Source organism: Acomys minous (genome assembly GCF_964271855.1).
Source record: "Acomys minous genome assembly, chromosome: 19".
In the NCBI taxonomy this organism is placed as follows: Eukaryota; Metazoa; Chordata; class Mammalia; order Rodentia; family Muridae; genus Acomys; species Acomys minous.
Window position 1 is genome coordinate 13,408,442 of NC_140499.1, and position 15,546 is coordinate 13,423,987.

At 42.6% G+C, this 15,546-nt stretch overlaps 1 protein-coding gene across 1 annotated transcript in view; it reads right to left on the reverse strand.

Moving 5' to 3' along the window:
* CCDC39 (coiled-coil domain 39 molecular ruler complex subunit) overlaps positions 1-15,546 on the reverse strand; it is a 48,421-nt gene that overhangs the window by 31,917 nt on the left and 958 nt on the right. Inside the window, exons 2-7 of the mRNA XM_084769788.1 lie at positions 10,244-10,363; positions 7,640-7,786; positions 5,903-6,061; positions 5,025-5,117; positions 4,799-4,927; positions 773-964 (exon numbers count right to left, since the gene is read on the reverse strand). Coding sequence (XP_084625914.1) covers positions 773-964; positions 4,799-4,927; positions 5,025-5,117; positions 5,903-6,061; positions 7,640-7,786; positions 10,244-10,363 — 840 coding nt within the window. The remainder of the gene's footprint in view (positions 1-772; positions 965-4,798; positions 4,928-5,024; positions 5,118-5,902; positions 6,062-7,639; positions 7,787-10,243; positions 10,364-15,546) is intronic.

The following is a 15,546-nucleotide window of genomic DNA, read 5'->3' on the forward strand; positions in this document are numbered from 1 at the left end:
TTAGATAGCAGGGCCCCAGAGCCAGAGCATTATGAAGGCTCTCTCGTTGCTGAGGACAAGGTCATTAAGTGGCACTCTGCAATCGTCCAGCGGAGCACGGGAGTCTTGCTCTCTCGGTGTCCTATGCCAGACTGAGATGTTGTCCTTTAACAAAGTGGAGGACAACTTCAGAATCTCTGACAGAAGCTGCCACTGGAAAGACATCCCCAGCTATCCCACAGAACACAGTAGCGAGATGATGCCTCATCTGTGCCCAGAGCCGTCATCACGGTCCTTGCATGGATCATTAGGAGCATCTGGCCTCACAGCTTCACAGATGCTAGATCTGGAAGGAGCATCGCAGTGCCGAGCACAGACCCTGGCATAGGCCTGAGGTTTAAGGCATTCCCTGTGGCCTCACCATTCAAGGGCTCGAGCAAAGCATCCTGAAGTCTCATTATATGGACATAAGTGGACTGTGGTAGTGCATGCTTCTATTCCTGTTACACGGGAGGCGAAAACAGGCGGACAGAGCTACGAATTCCTGGCTACCTTGGCCTAGATAGCAAATTTCAGGCCAGTGGAGCTTGCATCGTACATATTCATTCAAAGAAAAAGAAAAGAAGAAAAAAAATGAAAAGAAAGAAAATTACACACACACACACACACACACACACACACACACACACACACATTAAGGAAAAGCACCAGAAGGCTGCTCCCCAATCAAATAGGCCTTTGTCATTGACTGAGCAGTCAGCTGTGAACACAGAGCAGTGTTTAGGTGACAAACCTCATCCTTCAGTTGACTTCTGCTGGCTTCGTGTCGCTGGTACTCCATCCTGCACTTCAAGACTTTACGCTCGGCAACAGCAATTCTTCTCTCATATTCTACGTTGTTCCCAACCTCACTCTCCAGAAATTTGATCTTGTCCCTCACCACGCCTTCTTTTTCCCTTGTTTCCTGCTTTATGCGTGCTAATGCCTAAGGAGTGAAACAAATGTGTGCATTTAAGTAGTTATTATAAGTGCCATCTAAAATAAAAGGGAACTTAGTTTTCAATTTTTACATTTAATACTTATTTTTTATTTTTAAAATGTCTTTAAAATTTTTTTTGCTGTTGTGGGGAGTGCTTTGTTGTTGTTGTTGTTGTTGTTGTTGTTGTTGTTGTTGTTGTTGTTGTTTGGAGACAAAGTCTCACTGCAGCCCTGGATGGCCTAGAACCTGAAAACCAGACTCACCTTAACCTCATAAACATCTGCATGCCAGATGTTTGTGCCTCTCAGAGTTCTGGGGTTAAAGTGTACATCACCACACCTAGCTAAAGAAGAAGGATTGCCTTTGGTTTTATTTTTTGTTTGTTTGGTTTTTTGTTGTTGTTGTTTTGTTTTTTGGGGACAGGGTTTCTCTGTGTAGCCTTGGCTGTCCTGGGCTCACTTTGTAGACCAGGCTGGCCTCAAACTCACAGTAATCCACCTGCCTCTGCCTCTGCCTCTGCCTCTCGAGTGCTGGGATTAAAGGTGTGCGCACCACGCCCGGCAAGAAGGATTGTCAGTGCACTACACCTGAACATCTGTGAATTCACATCACTGGATGGCATTATATTTCCTTTCATTCTCCAGAAGAGCTGAAGAGTGAGGAAGTGGTTAGGCCTTTATACAGAGAGGGAATATCCCCCCCAAACAGAAACAAACAAAACACACAGTACTGAATAGTTTTCACACAGAATCTTAGGCCTCAGTGAAATTTTCTACACACTGTGTAGACCCCCATTTTTCATCTTTTAAAAATACCACTTAGCCAGATATGGTGGCACATACCTATAACCCCAGCACTCAGGAGGCTGAGTGGAGTTCAACTCTGGGGCAGCCTTAAGCTCATGGTGCAAGGTCAGCCTAGGCTACATAAAGAGACCCTGTCTCAACAAAACAACATAAAACAAAATGTATTTTTGTCATTGCTTTCACTGAAAATGTCCTCACTTAGTCTGTGTGATGGTCTTGAAATTATAATAAAAATAATCCTCTGACTTCTGTATCTTGTGTGAAAGGAGAAAAAGGAGATTAGAACCCCTGTCCATCAGGAGCTGCTGGTTATATTACCCACAGGCAGCATGGCCTCCACCCTGAGAACTAGCTTTCATGGGACCAAAAGGTGCCACGTAAGCTTCCACAGGAGGGAAGCAACCAACAGTCCATCGTAGGGAGGCCAACGAGCAACATCCATGACCAGCATGGCACAGTAACCCTAATGGTGCAGTAGGTACTCACACCTTGGTGATAACCAACAATTCTCTAACTGGGCGTAAGGCCAACAAGAGGAAAAGCATTCCTGGTATTAGAAACCCAGACAACCACCCAGAGCTAGTGAAGCCGCAGATGTGGGAGGAGAGCATGCAACATCTTTATTAAACCAGCACAATCTACATTCCAAATGTTTGCCCTTCCGCCCTACGTCAGTGTCGTCTTCACCCTGTGACAGACGAGACCATCACAGAAAAGCACAACCAATCAAACTGCAGAATGTGGCGCCAAATCCATTCCCACACCTAAGGTTACGGGAATGTTGAGAAAGAGAAGGTGGAAACTTGTAAAAAGCCAGGGGATCTGGGCGTTTCCTGTAAGGCTGTGTCTCCCAGTAACATCAAAGGCTATGACTGGAAAGTCTCACCAAGATGCTACCCTAACATGAGCTGAACAAGGATGACAATAACAGATGTTCTGAAGTGGGTGAGGACAAGACCATGAGGCACAGCCCCATGCAAAGAACCACAGGCAGCTAAGGAGTGCTGAGAGTGAGAGAGTGCCTCAGGGCAAAACATACTACCCGGCTATCTGATGCCAAATGGTTGGTCCTAAAAATATAATATGTAGACTGAGCAAGCTATAATTAAGGATAATATATATTATAATATATTGTATTACAATGATATACATATTCATGTAATGACAATTAATGAAAAAAGAGGCCACATTATATTACATGTATATTCATGTAGCAATAATTAATGAAAAAGAAGGCCATGAATTTGAAAAGAGAGCCAGGAAGGGTATATGGAAGGGTAAGCCAAAAGAAAAATAAATAATACAATTCTACTATAATCTTGAAAATAAAGGAAATAATTAAAAAAACAAATGTGGGTAGAGATGTTTAAGTGTTTATTGTGGCTGAAACACAGAGTGGAAAGACTGCTACGGGAAGGGAACAAAGCAAAAAGTGTTGAAATGTGGACAAAAGAAAAGGCAGAAAAGTAGGCTAGCAAAGTAAGGCCTTCAGGGTCAGACGGAGAAGAAGTTCAAATGCCAGGCTTAGAAGGGTCTGCTTTCAGCCAGTGAGGAACAGAAGACTGCAGAGCTGGACAGCAGCTCAGATGAGGGTTCACCAGTGACTCGAGGCAACAGAACTGATGAATTAAAAGGGAAATCTGTCCTCAATCATATTTAAATTTCTCAAATGAGATTCTACCAAATAACTAATTTTTTAGGTAGCGTTCTTACCTGGTCTCCTTAACAATTGCCATTTTCTTAAGATGTAGCATTGTATATCACTGTTTTGCTGGTACAAAAAGACCTCCAGAGTCTCCTAAGCTTAAATGTTTACAAGTGTTTACTCGAAAACCTTCATCACACTGGCTTCTCTGCCATTGGGCAGATAATTTAATACTAACAGCAGCATGCATGTTTCTTAACAGTGCTACTTATGACTAAGTGGTACCCTGGAATTAACATATGTATTGTTTGGTAGCAAGACACAAACTGGGGAAAGATAGAAGGCCCAGAGAGAAGCTTAAACTGTAGTCTTGGGCTATATGCAGATGCTGACATCTTGGACCAGCTTGATTCACATACAGAAACAGTCATAGGAAGCCAAGAAATAGACATGTATCAGCCTCCTGAACGAAGAATGAACATGATGTGGTATTTACCTGCAGCCATTCTGTAGCGACAACATTTGCTTTCCATAAATCTTCAGAGGAGATGCTGGCTCCAACCTTCAAGGGCTGTTGCCATTAAAACCATCACGGTTCTCTGTCATTCTAAATAAAACCTCCTCAGAGTCCAAACTCAAGATCAGTCCTCCTGATCTTCCAATTGTGTCCACCAATATCCCCTTCCTTAATGGTTGCCCAAAACTTGCTCCTAAATCCGCTGAAAGGAGTGATCCTGGCCTGAATTCCTACCACACCACCCCCGCCCCCTTTGAGCTTTGAATCATCATTGGTGTCATGGCTTCAAAAACGGATCACACGGGCACACAAGCCTTCTCTTCCGTACATACTTTTTTGCCTGCATTATCTGCCACAGCCATTTTCCACACATCTAGCTCGTGCTGCCAAAGAGCAACATGGGAAACCTAAGTTGCAACAGACAACCATAGGCCAGAATACTGGAAGGAAGTCTCAGTCCTCAAGGGTAATACTACCATAAACAAATAACGTCCATAGAACCCCATTACTAAATGTTTGACTTAGCCCAGAGAAACATTTGCCAGAACCATTAAATCTTGCTGAAAAGTGTCTTTCAATCAGCAGTATGGTATACATTTTATGGTGTTGTGGTGGCGGTGGTTGGTTGGTTGGTTATGTTTTGTTTTGTTTTGTTTTGAGTCATGGTCTCTCTGTGTAGCCCTGGCTGTCCTGGAACTTGCTCTGTAGACCAGGCTGGCATCAAACTCTGGGAGATGCACCTGCCTCTGTCTCTCGAGTGCTGAGGTTAAAAGCATGCACCCCCCCCCAACCTGGCTATAATGTACATTTTAAATGGATGTGGTAGACAGGAAACAACAGCACTCAGCATTGCAGGCTCCGAGCTAGCTCACCAGGGCACAGTCGTCTATCTCCTGATCCCGCCTCTGCATCTGCTCAATGGTGTTTTCCCACTGCTGGATAAGCTCCTGGCGTTCTAAGTGAATCCTCCGGAAGTCCTGCGCTGCCTTATCCAACTCTAACTGCCGAACAGAGAGAAGACGACATGTCCATTACTCTAAATGTCTTTGCAAATATATCACCTTGGAAGTGAAGAAGAAAAATCCTGTGGAGACCAACCTGTGCACTGAGCGTTTCTGTTAGCTCTTTGTCCAGAAGCTTCCTTTTCTCGTTGCACTCCAAGGTCAGCCTTTCTAGCTGCAGGGTCAGTGCCTGTGATGTGGTTACATGGAAAATAGTTATAATTATCATGATATTTCTGTTTTAAAGTTGGCATATGCATACCTAGCACTATGATTCATTACATCTTATGTAAACACTCTATCTAAATAATATAAAATAATATGTATTTTCCTTATTGTCCAGCCCTAAGGGGTTAATCTACTGTTGGCACATACCCCCATGAAAATGCACTTATTTCTAAGATGGCTTTAAACACAAATTAGGAGAAAAAATATAAATATAACCTGCCATTTGAAAAATATTTAAAATAATGCATTTAGTACTTAATCTGCTAAAGAACAGCATGTTTGTGACATTAACTTCATTATTATTAGTAGATACTAATCCAAGTGGATTTTACACAATATTACAATAACTTATCAACTGCAATATTAGCACAAATCAGTAGAACTTATATAAAATATTCAAATAAATATCAAACAATATATCTGAAATATATCTAGTATGACTAGAACTTTCTCCCCTAAAATGTTTTTGAACAGTTCTTGGAAATCATCACCCGGGTTCCCAGTGGGTCATATGACTTCCAAGGAGCTGCAAAGCAGAGGCAGCAACATGGTATAGGGTTCAACAATAGTCCTTTTTCTAGAGAAATGACACTTGATTTCCATAGATTGTCAGGAGAGACCCTGGCCCCAGATCCTTCAAGGACATTTGCCTTTAAAATCGGTAACAACAACTTCATGGTTTAAAAGTTGACTCAGAAAAAAACAAACCAACAAAAGCCACAGGTCTAGCCATGTATACCGTCTCACCCTGATTTTGTTATCATCTTGCTGTGCGTACTTCTGAAGGGTGAGAGCATCGCTGTCTTTGTGAGCGGACTCTTCCAACCAGGCCTCCAGTGCCTGCTGGTCCCAGTTCATCTGGCATTTCAAGCCATCCAGCTTTTGAGTAGCTTTAAATATGAGATTCTAATTTCCAAGGAAAGGGGGAGAACAGGTGATGACAAAACATTATTTATTATGCAAATAAAACATAGCCTTATACTCGTACCCAATCCATAGCATTATACCCAATCTCTGCCTTCCGCACATTCACAGCACAGTATGTTCAATCCTATCACCACCACCCTTGGATTTGAGGTAAAACAGATAGGATCAGATAAAGTCAAGAACAGTTGGTTAAGTCAACGTTCTTGTGAAGAAGCTGTAGGGTCATTCTCTCATAGGGAACTCACGAGACGCCCCACCAAAGCCATGCCAAATATGTGGGAGTCTGTGGATCAGTTAAAATAGCTCGCTTGGCATGCTTGCTAAAACCCATGACAAGTGCTCTCAGGCCACTTCCAGTCATATGTGCCACCCTAAAGGGTCTCTCATACACAGATATGGAAATGTTCCTAACTGAAATAAATAACAGCACAGGGGATGCATTCTTCCTGTAAATGTTGTCACTTAATGACTCTATTATCAAAAGAAAACAGAGAATGCATAAGTAAAATCAGTAAATGTTATTTATACTGCATATACAAACATTACAAAATTCAGTATGTGAATATGCATGCATGAACAACGCCTGCTGAGGAAGGGCCCAGCCCACTGTGGGTTGTGTTCCTGGGAGGTATAAGAAAAGTAGCTGGGTGTGAGCCTGAGAGCAAGCCAGGAGGAGTGTTCCTCCATAGCGTCTGCCTCAGCTCTTGCTCGACTTCATGCCCTGACTTCTCTCAGGGATCAAGAGAGACCAGCACAAGTAACCCAAATAAACACTCTTCTCGAGTTGCTTGTGGTCAGTGTTTTGTCACAGCGGCAGGGAAGCTAACCAAGATAGGTCCCACCACTGACAGATGAGAAGGAAATGTAAAACTGAAAGTGATATGTCTGCTAACAATGTCACCCGCCAGGATCCCTATACCAAGCGGGATCCAGGGCACCTTCTGCAGGGGAAGTACCAATAAGCAGCTAAAGAATATTAGCAGTTTCGTGATGGGTGGATCGGGGCCCAGGGGGGTTTGCTCAAACTATTGCACTAACCAAGGACAATACAAGTAGTAAACATCGAACCCCTACTCTGATCTAACCAATAGACAGGACATTCTCCACAGTTATGTGGAGAGTGGGGACTGACTCTGACATGAACTCTGGTGCTCCATATTTGACCACCTCCCCTTGGTGGAGAGGCCTGGTGGCACTCAAAGAAAGAATAAGCAAGCTACCAAGATGAGACTTGATAGCCTATGACCATATAGTGGGGGGAGGAGGTCCCCCCCCCCCGTCTTAGACCTAGGGGAGGGGAATAGGGTGAAAGCGGGAGGGAGGGAGGAACGGGAGGATACAAGTGATGGGATAGCAATTGAGTTGTAACCTGAATAAATTCATTAAATAAGAAAACAAGAATATTAGCAGAAATGTAGTATTTGATCATTTCATTCATGCCACAGATCTGTGCCTTTTCATTGTTAAAAAGCAAACAAACAAGCAAACGACAACAAAGCAGGTAGGTTGGCCGCCCCTGGAGAGGGCAGGTGCAGGGCCACAGCAAGGCACACCCACTTCCTTATCATTCCTGCGCTCCTGGATGGTCTCCATCTCCTTCTCCAGCTGTTGGATCTCCTCCTTGACGCGTCCCAGCTCTCTTTCCGCAATGGCCTTAAAATGCTCTTCACTTTCGATTTCATGCTGCCTTGCTTTGTAAAGAGACTGAAGAATAACACACAGGACAGAAGCGCATTTACACTTCTAGATTATAAAACCGCCACACCAAACAGCCCCAACCCAACTGCTCAGACTAAGTAATGTTAACTCCACCGGGTAAAATCTCCCCAACCTTACCCTGTGGCTAAATCCAGATACTAATCCAGCACATACAATATAGGCAGAATTCAACATTAATGGAAAAAGGCAATTTGAGCAAATGGTTTTGCCCAATAAATTAATCAGCTCCTCTGCAGCTGTCACTCACTACCCATGAGGACGTTAGTTAGCGTGTGCTTCCCCGATGGCTTCTGACAGGAGCTCAGATATTGTGTGGCAGAAACTGAAGAAATGAAACTGTTAAGTCCAGAGCTAGAAGCTATAACTCATTATAAACAATCGAGAAAAGGATGTTTACATTGAATTAATCATATACCCGACTTAACAGAGACAAGTTTGAGATAATTTTTTACATACGGAGGGTGGGCATCTCTTAGGGTGTATGAGTACAGGCTCATGTCTTGGTATTTAGCTCTGTTTGTTCTGAGGCTACTTTCTGGCTAGAGAGCCCTGCTATGTGCTCTCACTGTTCTCTTCACTGAATTAAAGGTGCCAGCCCTGGGGGACGTTTACTGACTTTGGTCCCCACACTCCAGCTTTCCTGGTAATGATGTTCTCATAGAGACTCTGTCACTCCAATCCTAAGTCAGTAGCTTAGTAAGGAGTGGAGGAGAAACATCTATCATTTACTCATCAAGTCTTAAGGAATCCTAAGCATTGTTTAGAAAATTAATTATAAATGCCAAACTTTTAATAGGGTCTATAATAAAATCCAATAAGGTTAGTAATTACCTTTATTGAATATAAATTATTTATAAAAACATGGCTTTGTCCATCTTAATTTAAATATTTCTCCAAGAGACACTTATTGATTCTTTTATTTTTGAGTTGGAAATTGGAATGTTGCTAGAGCTGACGGGCACTGGGGTCTGGGCTCCTGTGGAGTCTACATAGTCACCATTTTAACTGAAGTATATTTAGACTAGTATTGTTTTTTAAGGTTTATTTTTATATTTTTATTCATGTGTCTGTGCACATGAGTGCAAGCCACATGTGTGAAGCTGCTCACGGACACCAGAAGAGGCCATTGCCTGGAGAGCTGGAGTTAAAAAAGTGTTTGCAAACCTTTCAACACAGGTTCTGGAAACTGAACTCAGGGCCTCTGGCAGATCAGCAAACATTCTCAGCAGCTGAGCCATATCTCTAGCCCCAGTGATAGTATACCTAAAATGAGTTTTGCCTTCCTCTGTTACCTGAAAAGTCTTCTAAGCATAAGATCATCAATATTCCTGCACTCCCGGCATATTCAAGTAATCAAGTTTATTCCTTCTCAAGTCTCTGAGGGAGTTGAAGACCTGGTCACTTAGTTTTATAATGAGGCTTGTTTAGTTTTTTAAGATGTTTTAGGTCTAAATGGGTGTTCTAAGGAGCCGGACATGGTGGCGCACGCCTTTAATCCCAGCACTTGGGAGGCAGAGGCAGGTGAATCGCTGTGAGTTTGAGGCCAACCTGCTCTACAAAGTGAGTCTAGGATAGCCAAGGCTACACAGAGAAACCCTGTCTCGAAAAACCAAAAAAAAAAAAAAAAGGTGTTCTAAGTTGGTAAGGACAATATGTGATGGAGACTGATTTATATTCAGAAATTTAGACTCACCAAGATAGGAAAGATGTCTTCTTCAAGGCTATCGAATACAAACAGCCAAAACACTAAGAATGTAACATTTATATAATTCCTGATTATATCATGGTTCTTCTTGCTATAGGTAATCTATTGTAATATGTATAATAATATAAATGTATTTGTAAAAAATAAAAAAAATTTAAAAAACAAAAATAAACAAACAAAGAGCATCAGTATTACCATTACTGTTTCAATTCCTAGAATTGACACATTGTTTTTAATATCAGCACCTGGGAGTCTGGTGTGGGAAGATCACAAGTTTGAGACCAGCTATATAGCAAGATGGTGTCTCGTAAAAGTAAAATTTCACTTCTTGACCTATACTAAAATACCATGAAACCCCAGGGATTATAGAAATGAGTCCAGAAGCCCATGCCAAACAACTAAACTGTGCATACTATGACGGGCACACAGAAGGTTTCCTTGTCTACAGTTGCCACTCTGTGTTGCCCCCAGCACACTCTTCTTGTGCTAGACTGCCAGTTAACACTTTGAGAGTGTGATGGCGATTTCTCCTTAAATGAGTCTTTGCTGACAATTGATAAGAGTAGTTACATTTCTCAAAACATTCTGTCTACTTCAGGTTCAAAGCTATGTTCAACATCATTTGATTACTAAGGGGCTTCCTGCTGTATATCTAACATAAAATCACAAGATCAAATGTGACACGTCACACCAAGGACTACACACAATGCTATCAACATGCATCAGTATTTCTGTACCTGTGTAAATGAAAACTCTTGATTAACATTCTTAAGGTGAGAAGTCATAGAATTAATTCGATCTTCATAGTCACGAAGCTGATCTTGCAAGTTTGATTTTTCCTTCTGTAGTTTTGATAACTGTAAGTAATAAATGCCATGATTAAAAAAGCAAACTAAATATTCATTTACTTTGTATCATAGTCAGCTTGAGATACTATAACAAAAATACCAGAGACTTGATGCTTTACACAATAGAAATATATATGTCACAATTCTGAAGGCGAAGAATTGCAAGATTCCTAGTAAGGCCCTTCTTCCTACTTTGCAAAAAGATGCCTTCTTACTGTATCTAGACATGACAGGGAGATTATCTCTCTCCTTTTTCTTCTTATAAGAGCACTAATATAATATATGAGAGCTCCACCTTTGGGTTAGTTTGAGTGAGAGTAGCCCCCATAGACTCATATATTTCAGTGCTTGGTCCCTAGTTAGTAAAACTGTTTAGGAAGGATTAGGAGGCATGGCCTTGGAGGAGGTGTGGCCTTGGAGGAGGTGTGGCCTTAGAGGAGGTGTGGCCTTGGAGGAGGTGTGTCACTGGGGGTGGGCTTGAGGTTCTCAAAGACTCCTGTCATATCTAGTGTGCTCTCTGCCTCCTGCTTACATTTTGAAATTGAGCTTCTGATATTTGAGATTCAACTTTCCTGTTCCCATTGACTGTGTCCCTTATAAAAACTCTAACCCTCTAAGCCTGATTAAATGCCTTCCTTAATAACTTTCCTTGATCATGGTGTTTGTCACAGCAACAGAAAAGAAACTAATATAAACACACGCCCAGAGAGCCTATCTCCCAAACACCATCACACTGGGAATTAAGACATCAAATCAAAAGTTTTGGAAGGACAAACACCCAGTACATGCTGTCTTCCACAGGGACTTCTTTAAAATCTACTGACCTTTTAAATACAAATAATGTTGCCAACTAAAGATTATGTTGAGGAAATTAGTTCTATAGCTTATGTGGCAGAACCTCCTTTCGTCTGCAGTATCAACAGGATCGCTTGCTGGGGTGCACTTGTCACACAGCAAGGTGACTTCTCTATAGGGCAAAAGAGAAATTCTATTCCGTGGCTCACCTGTGGGCTGTCTTACTATCTTAGGTGTCTATCGCCATGATAAACACCATGGCCAAAAGCAACTGAAGAGAAAAGGGTGAAACTGGAGCAGGAACTCAAGCAGGCAAAGTAACTTGGAGTCAGGAACTGAAGCAGGGGCCAGGGAGAAATGCTGCTCACTGCCTTGCTCTTCATAGGTTGTTTAGTCTGCTTTCTTATACAACCCAGGGCAAACTACCCACAGTAGGTGTGGCCTTCCTGCATCCATCATTGATCAAGAAAGTGCCCCACAGCCTTGACTACAGGACAAGCTTAAGGAGATATTTTCTCAGTTGAAGTTCCCTTGTCTCAGATGATTCTAGCTTGTGGGGAGAGAGAGAGAGAGAGAGAGAGAGAGAGAGAGAGAGAGAGAGAGAGAGACAGAGACAGAGACAGAGACAGAGACAGAGACAGAGACAGAGACAGAGAGACAGAGAGAGACAGAGAGAAGGGAGCGGGAGAAGTAGATGTTTGTTCTGCAAGCATACACATAAAAAGCCAGGCATGGTGACAATGCTCTTGAAACCCCAGCACTGAGAAAACAGAGATGGGGGGATTTCTTAGACTCACCGGTTTATCGTCTTAGCCTAATCTGGGAGCCCCAGGTCCCAATCAGAGACCCTGCCTCAAAAAGTAAAGTAGAAGGAGCCTGAGGAATGACCCCTAAGGTTGAGCTCTGGACTCTGCACACATGTACAGTACTCACTCACATCCACCTGCACACATCCCAAACAAACACCGACAAAAAGAAAGAAGACTGATGCAAAGGGAGGGAGGTGTAAACTACAGAGCAAGAACCACAGGTTCAAATACTGACTACAGAGCCAGCAGGATCGCTCTCCCAAATGCCTCTTATATGCTGAGGTAGTTAACATTTAGGTAAAGCCTTACAGAATACTCTTGCACGCTTGGAGCTTATATCTTAAAAATATTTTGCTGGTAGAAATAAGACACTGTACTGACGCCAAACAAAATAAACTTCTGAGGCGTTTCCAAGACAGGGTTGCAGGAAGTTAGAGTACATCAAGCCTCAGGGTTGTCTGAGAGTTCAGGAAGTACTGTGTCCTCACAGTACTAAGCTACCGTCCCCTCAGCTGGGCCACCGCCCTTCCATTGAAACATAGAAGAAAGTTTTAGGACTTTTACCGAGTGAAGGAAAAAAATACCAATTTACTTATTTTTTTTTCTTACACTTTATCAAAGCAACAGATTAGCATTATTAGGCCTTGGGTGCTGCTGTGTTTGGCTCAGAGTTTTTTAAACGTCTGCTTATACTAGCTGATGTGTTAGCTTTTGTTCTTAGCTTTAATACCCTCTTTTGTTTAATTTGACTAACCAGAAATAGGTTTAGAGGAAGATGCCTCAGTATATAAGATAACGATGACTTGAAACTTTTTTTTTAATTGTCTTAGTAAATGCTGTTCACTGAATAACAGGGCCTATGGCTTATAGAATTTCTGTTTCATCTGTTGTAAATTCTGTTGGTCTACCATCAAGGATTATGAGCTTTAAGATTTCTCTTTGTATTGTGCTGTGTTGTAGGGATTATACCGGTAAGCGACACAACAAAAACAGTGCCATATAACCACTTTGAGACTATGGTTCCCAGGCATTAAGTACACTCACACTGTTGTTCCACCACCACCATCCTTTCCCACCACTTTTCAAGTTGCCATATTGTACTGGTGAGCTCTTTAAACACAAACTCCTGGCAGCTCCCACAGCATGGTCCCAGGAAACCACCATTCTGCTTCCTGTGCCTGGACGTCTGCCTGTTCTAAGTCAGTCATACAAAGATGGCGCCACGGCCTCTGCCCAACTGGGTGTCATTCATTTCAAGAGCATAAAGCCTTCTTGGCTAACCATTCACTTTCAGCATCGTTTCTTGTTTTGGTCCACTAGATGACTCTTAACATTTTTATGGACATCCTTCTAAGACATGTATCGGGGATATACTCTCTCCACATCTTCTATTTTGTTGTGTTGTTCGTGGTCTCTGGGTCTTTTTCTTTGTCTAATGCACTTGCCTAATTCTGAGGAGGATGTTAGGGAAGGCTCCCACCAGCAGCATTTTGCAGTGGTGCTTGCTCTAGAACTGGTTGCGCTTTTTTGGCTGCTGTATTGTTTGTTGCAGTGGGTTTATGTCTTTCACATGAGTCACCAGAGGTACCTTTATCACTGCACAAGGCCTTCAGAGTGACCCTTCTGCCTCTCCAGTGAAAGCGTAACCATTATCGCTTCATAAGCCCTGCCAGGGTTCCTAACCGTTACTGCTTCTTTCTTAACTATAAAGGAAAGCACAGCAGACACTTGTTGAGAACATACAGTAACAGGTAAGATGCCAAGACGAATGAACAAGCTCTCAAAGGAGACACAATTAGAACTTAAAAACTAAGAACTAAATACACACATGGACATATACAGAGAGAGAAGCTGAGCACATGCTTAACCCCTGCAAGACCACGACGCCGTGAAGAGCAAGAAGCAAAGAACCTGAATATACAGTTGACCATTGTAGTTGCCAAAAACAAAGCAAACAACAGGAAGATAAAACTACAAATGCTTCCAGAGACGCTGCCTAATAGTGACGTGTAAGAGAATAGAAACCAATGCAATAGTATACTCACGAGTACCACTAATATTTTCAAACAATTACCAAATGTGAAGGTAAACATAGTCACTCTGTAATCAGAAGCCTCAGAGTGTCCCATCACACCCTGCTTGGGAATGTGAGCCATGGTCTCTTTAAAAATCTGAGCAAAATAACGCAAAGGAGAAATCTGTGTTTCAGCTGTGTTCTTGAGAAGCGTCACTTCCTGGTTTCTCGGCCCTGCCATGTTTGGGAATGTGGAGTGGCCTGAAGTCACTAGCCTCAGAGCAGCTGAGAATGAGAGCAGAAAGATCTGGGAGCCCCAGTGACCTGCAGAGGCCGTGCACCAGGAACCTGCCTCCACCGATTAGGCCCCACCTCCTAGGCATCCATCAAATAGCAAGTCATCAGTAGGCTTATCCACTGATGAAGTTACTCCTTGTGGTCCAACACATAAGCCTTTTAAAGGGATACCTCCTACTCAAACCACAGCACAGAGACACAAGACAGAATCGCATCAAAATGGGGAAATAATCATCCAGGGGAGGTGGTCCCAGAACCAGAACCTCAACCTGGCAGAGGAATCAGGAATTCCCAAGCCAACAGTGCACAGGCCTGTGGAGAAGTTAATCCACACTGCAAACTGCAGGACTCCAGAAGATGGTCGGCACAAGGGAGGAGCTGGCGGAGGGTCTTAAGCCTCTGCTTTGGGTTTCTAAGCAAGGACACAGACAGCTGAAAGCATAGCACTACGGGACCTCCCTGAAATAGCTAGAATAGACCTCAACCAGCAGGACAAATTCAAGAAACATAAAGTAGGCGAGACCATCCACACAGAGGACCACTGTCAATTTTTAATATAAATCAAAATGACAGCGGACTGCACAAACATACAACAAACACAGATAATACAAAACTAATAAAAACATGTTTTATTCTATTTGAATATCTTAAACTTACAAAGTTGCTTTGATAATGCCAGGCTTTTGCTTTTTGTTCGTTTGGTGGTGGTCTGGTTTGCTTTAAGACAGGGTTTCACTGTGTGGTTGGCCTTGAACTCACAGAAGCCCACCCACCTCTGCCTTCCTAGCCCTTAGATTAAAGATGTGTAGCACCATGCCCAGCTAATGTCAGTTTTAATTCAGTATTTAGTCTCTGATTTTCTTTCCACTGCTGTATAGGTTTTTGTTCTGTTTTGTTTTCTAAGCAGATAATTATAAGTAATATAAAGCCACGTAAGACAATATGTGGCCATACCAGAGAGCAGCACTTGGCACACGATGTCTTTGAAGCAGTGTAATAACACTGAAAGGAGATTGTTTCCACTCTACTTTGACAAAGACACACATCAGGCTGGCAGGCAGGCTGGGAGCCTACAGCTGGCAGCCGTGACCCAACCATCATCAGTGATCTTCTACCTGTCCTAGTGTTGACAGTCTTCAAGGGGAAATGCCCAGTCCTCATCAGACCAAGAATCAGAGCAGAGCACTCTCAAGTTTCCATTCTTCTCAGCAGATCCGCTCAAGGGGGTTTCATTATTCATAGGGCAGAGAAAGTTCTCTTCCACTTTGTCAATTTGC